At 50.6% G+C, this 4,164-nt stretch overlaps 1 protein-coding gene across 1 annotated transcript; it reads left to right on the forward strand.

Annotated features, from left to right (window-relative positions):
• Positions 1 to 329: 329 nt before the first annotated feature.
• On the forward strand, positions 330 to 2,598 carry TGME49_236975 (Toxoplasma gondii family D protein). Its single transcript, XM_018780476.1, has one exon. It carries the CDS (start codon positions 679 to 681, stop codon positions 2,425 to 2,427), a length of 1,749 nt encoding a protein of 582 aa, XP_018635779.1. The 5' UTR covers positions 330 to 678; the 3' UTR covers positions 2,428 to 2,598.
• Positions 2,599 to 4,164: the final 1,566 nt, after the last annotated feature.

Here is a 4,164-nt window from a genome sequence, read left to right on the forward strand (position 1 = left end):
TTGTGTAAACATCTTACCATTTGCTACCATGAAACAACGGATATTCTGTGGTATCTGACACCCTATGCTTGGGGTGGTACCATTTATGCTGCGTTTCGTCTGTTGAAGCTTTGAACGGATTTTTTGGGCTCTGAAGAGGTTGCGAAGGTAGGGGCTCTCACGAAGAAATGCTCATCTGCTGTTTTTCTTTTTCGTGTTCAGCCGTGCTACACCAAAGGTGCTGCAGAAAACTGCAGCTTCAGCAAAATAGAGTTCTGACACCGAAGTGCGTGTACACGACTATCGCTCGAGTAACGACGACACAGGTATTCTGCGTTGATTTCTGCGGACTGCATTGATGTAGTAGCACTTACTTGTGGAAAAGAGACTGACACTGGACATTCGTTCCCAAATGCCAGGTAGCTTTTTGAAGACATCCAACAAGGCTTTTCAAAAACCACCACGAGCGGGGGTCAGGGACTCTTGAGGCTGCCGAGGCCTTTTGGAGGTTTTGGGCCGCGCCTCTTCTCCTGTGTGGAGCCTGAAGAGAGCCCTCTCACGTGTCTGATACCGGAAAGCCTCGGAACTTATGTTTGGTCAGTTCACATCAGTTTTCTCCACTTCATCTCGAGAAGCATTTGTGCGCCAGAATCCACTCATAGGAACCCGCTTCACATCTCAAGGTACTAATTGAGGAAAATGGCGCGCGTTTGTCTCGTGTCTCTCGCGTTCGTGACGCTTGCACTGTCGGCGGGTGCAAATCCGCCGCCGATGGTCATGACAAAAAAGGAGGCGCCACCCCCAGTGGTCAAACAGGAGGTGTGCGAGACGGTTCCGTACCAAGTCCAGGCTACCTGCTACAAGGATGTGACAAAGAAGGAGGCATACTCGTGTCCAGAGACTTTGGAAAAGGAGGTTTGCAAGAACGTGCCCGTACAGGTCCCTGACACCTGCTACAAGCAGGTTTCCCAGCAGGTTGCATACTCGTGCCCGCAAACACAGCACAAAACAGAGTGCTACGATGTGGCAAACACCTGCACTAAGACTGAGTATGTGATGGAGGCATACGAATGCGGAAAAGAAGCGTGCAAATCCGTGCCAGTCCAGGTGCCTAACACGTGCTACAAGACAGTCCAGGAGCAGCAGGCGTATTCGTGCCAGAAGAGCAAGGCCGAGCAATTCTGCGCTGAGGTGCCTTACACTGTCGCCAAGACATGCTTCAAGGACGACGTGAAGTCGGTACCTTACACATGCTCCAAGACCGAGTACAAGCAACAGTGCAGGCAAGTACCCTTCCAAGTGGATAACACTTGCTACAAGACCGTCATGCAAGCCCAAGAGTATCCTTGCACAAAGACCGCCTTCGAGGACAGCTGCTCTGATGTCGCCGTGCAGGTCCCAGACACGTGCTACAAGCCTGTGCAGCAGCAGAAGCCGTACAAATGCAAGAAAACCCTCACAAAAACACAATGCACCAAGGTCCCCGTCGAGGTCCCAAGCACATGTAGCAAGACCGTTATGACGAAGGAGGCGTACGATTGCTCCAAAACAGAGTACAAGACCGAATGTACCGAGGAAGTTGCCCAGGTTCCCTGCGTGGGCAAGGAATGCAAGCTCCGACAGCTCAAGAAGCAGCGTGTCTGCCGCCAGGTTCCGTTCACAAGCAAGAACGTCTGCTACAAGGAGGTACCAACTACACAGTCGTACAAATGTTCGAAGACTGAATACACTGAACAGTGCCAGGAGGTGCCGTACGAAGTGCCGGAAACCTGCTACGAGACGATCACTGTTCAGCAACCGTACAAATGCTCCAAGACTGAATACAAGCAGCAATGCAAGAAGGTCCCTGTTGAAGTTCCACACACCTGCACCAAGCAAGTTCCAGTCAAGGAAGCTTATTCGTGCCCCAAAACAGAGTACAAGCAAGAATGCCAGAGTGTTCCCGTCCAGGTCCCGGATACATGCTACAAGCAAGAGGCCATCAAAGTGCCATACAGCTGCCCCGAGACGAAGTATCAGTCCAAATGCGAAACGAAGATGGTCCCGTACGAGGATACCTGCTACAAGACTGTGCCCGTCAAGCAAGCCTACGCTTGCACCAAGACTGTTATGGAGCAGCAGTGTGCCTTTGTTTCCAAAACCTGCCAAAAGAAGGTACCAACTCAGGTGCAGTACTCTTGCCCGAAGAAGGAGTGCAAGCAGGTTGCCTTCCAGGTTGATAAGACCTGCTACAAGGCCGTGCCAACTCAGGAAGCATACAAGTGCTCCAAGACTGTGTTTGAGAACCAGTGTACCACCCAGTCGTACACGGTTCCCAAGACTTGCTATAAGGATCACGTAAAACAGCAGGCATATCCGTGCATGGAAACCAAGTACAGGACCCAGTGCAAAACGAAGAAGGCAGTGGCACCCCCTCCTCCCGTTATGTTGTCTAAGAAGGGCATGTAACCGATTCCTTGATTATTTGACCTGTGCACAAGAAGGGCATGTAATTGTGTCGAACTGCATTATCTCCATTGTGTGTCTGCGTAAGTTGATGTGGTCTCGTTGCGCCTTCTGCACGGTGCTTGTGATTCACAACTCAGGTCCCTTCAGGGATGTAAAACAGGTTTAATGATTTCTGCTTTCAAGGTCGGAGACGGTCATCGAGCTCGTTCTTGATGGCGGCTGCGCACCGCAGTTTCCTTCGCAAAATAGTTTTTTACCAGGACCGGGCGAACCATGGCATGAGCAAGTGGTGTGAGGCACGTGATAATGAGTCGTAGCAGGACAGGCAGTTGCGTGCAGGCAGACAGTGATTATGTCCCCATAGCACAGACGATAGCCGGCTTCATAAGCACAGCAAGCACAGTATGGAACTCAGACCAAGAGGCATCAACCGGTTGTCAGCAGTTGGTTTCAAGATGCGTTTTATGGCTGCTCGACAGGGACTAAAGGAAGTCAGGAAAGAAGCGGGACTGGAACTTCCGTTACAGGCTGTCTAGCACACGCATCAGAAGACTTCGTCAGCCAGGGCGACAGCCTGCCACCACTGTGAGAGGTTCTTTGATTCCCTTTCCAGACTTTTCGCATGCCCCTCAAAAGGAAATTTGCGCCTTTTCTTTTTTCCATTAGTGGGGCATCCTCTGTATTCACTGGCCACGTTAAGAAAAGGAGGTATCTTAACAGATTCCCTGGAATCTTGGGCTACCCGTACTCCGCATGGCTGACGGGACGAACCTACGCCGTGCTCGCCCAAATAAGACTTGGCGTTGTGGCTGGTCAAAGGTTTTCGATACCTCGAATGTTTGAGTAGCACGGGTGTACTGCTACTCCCGGTAGTACCCTTTTAGGTTATTCCTAAGAAGTACCTTGCATTTGCGACAAGAGATCGGGTGATGTGGTGTCTATGAACAGGATCATCTTGTGACAAAAATATTTCAAAGCAGTGAAGTCAAGAATAGTTTAAGCTGAAGATGATGATGCTGCCGATTGCACAAGGAGACACGGCAGTGTCCGGAGTGAACGGCTTCGAAAAAACAGTTACAGCGAAACGAAGGCCACAATTTAGGCATGAGAGGCCGAGGGGCTTGTGTGTGTCGAACTGGCCAATCGCGATACATCAATCATGCTGTGTATGCCTTTCCGGAGCCATCCGTTTCAAAAAATAGAGGTGTCCTGGCATGTATCCCTTGAAAAGAATCCCGGTGGTTAGAACAACTATGCTTTCGATATTTGTAGGTAGTAGAGCTCGTTACGCTGCCGGACGACGCGAGAAGTGGCTGTTGCTCATCCGCCACGCGAGTGACGCATTTCTGGACTGAGATCAAAGGTAGATCAGAACCAGGTTAGAGCACAGCAAGTCTCTGGAGGAGATGGAAATGGAACACAAGGAAAATCCTTTTGTTGCTGGTTTGATGTCATCCTACATGATGCCACATTTGTGTATGCGCATTCACTTTGTACCCTCTTCGAAGGCTAAATCTAGGCGTACGTGCTTGCTGGTCTGTGAGGCATGGCATAATCGGAGAGGTTCTGTTTCTCCGACGACATCAAGCGTTCTCCCAGCGCAGGAGACTGGGTGCATGCGGAGATAGACGTGGCTCCATGCATGTTTTCGGAAACAATGGACCACGCTAATACCAACTTACGGGGGGAACGACACCCAAGGACCCTGTTTTCGAACACCAGAGCTTCGACAGACTT

The sequence above is a fragment of the Toxoplasma gondii genome, chromosome X, assembly GCF_000006565.2.
Source record: "Toxoplasma gondii ME49 chromosome X, whole genome shotgun sequence".
Classification (NCBI taxonomy): Eukaryota; Apicomplexa; class Conoidasida; order Eucoccidiorida; family Sarcocystidae; genus Toxoplasma; species Toxoplasma gondii.

Excerpts from the sequence above, each read along its gene's own strand:
- TGME49_236975 (XM_018780476.1), top strand. The coding sequence starts at position 679 with ATGGCGCGCGTTTGTCTCGTGTCTCTCGCGTTCGTGACGCTTGCACTG.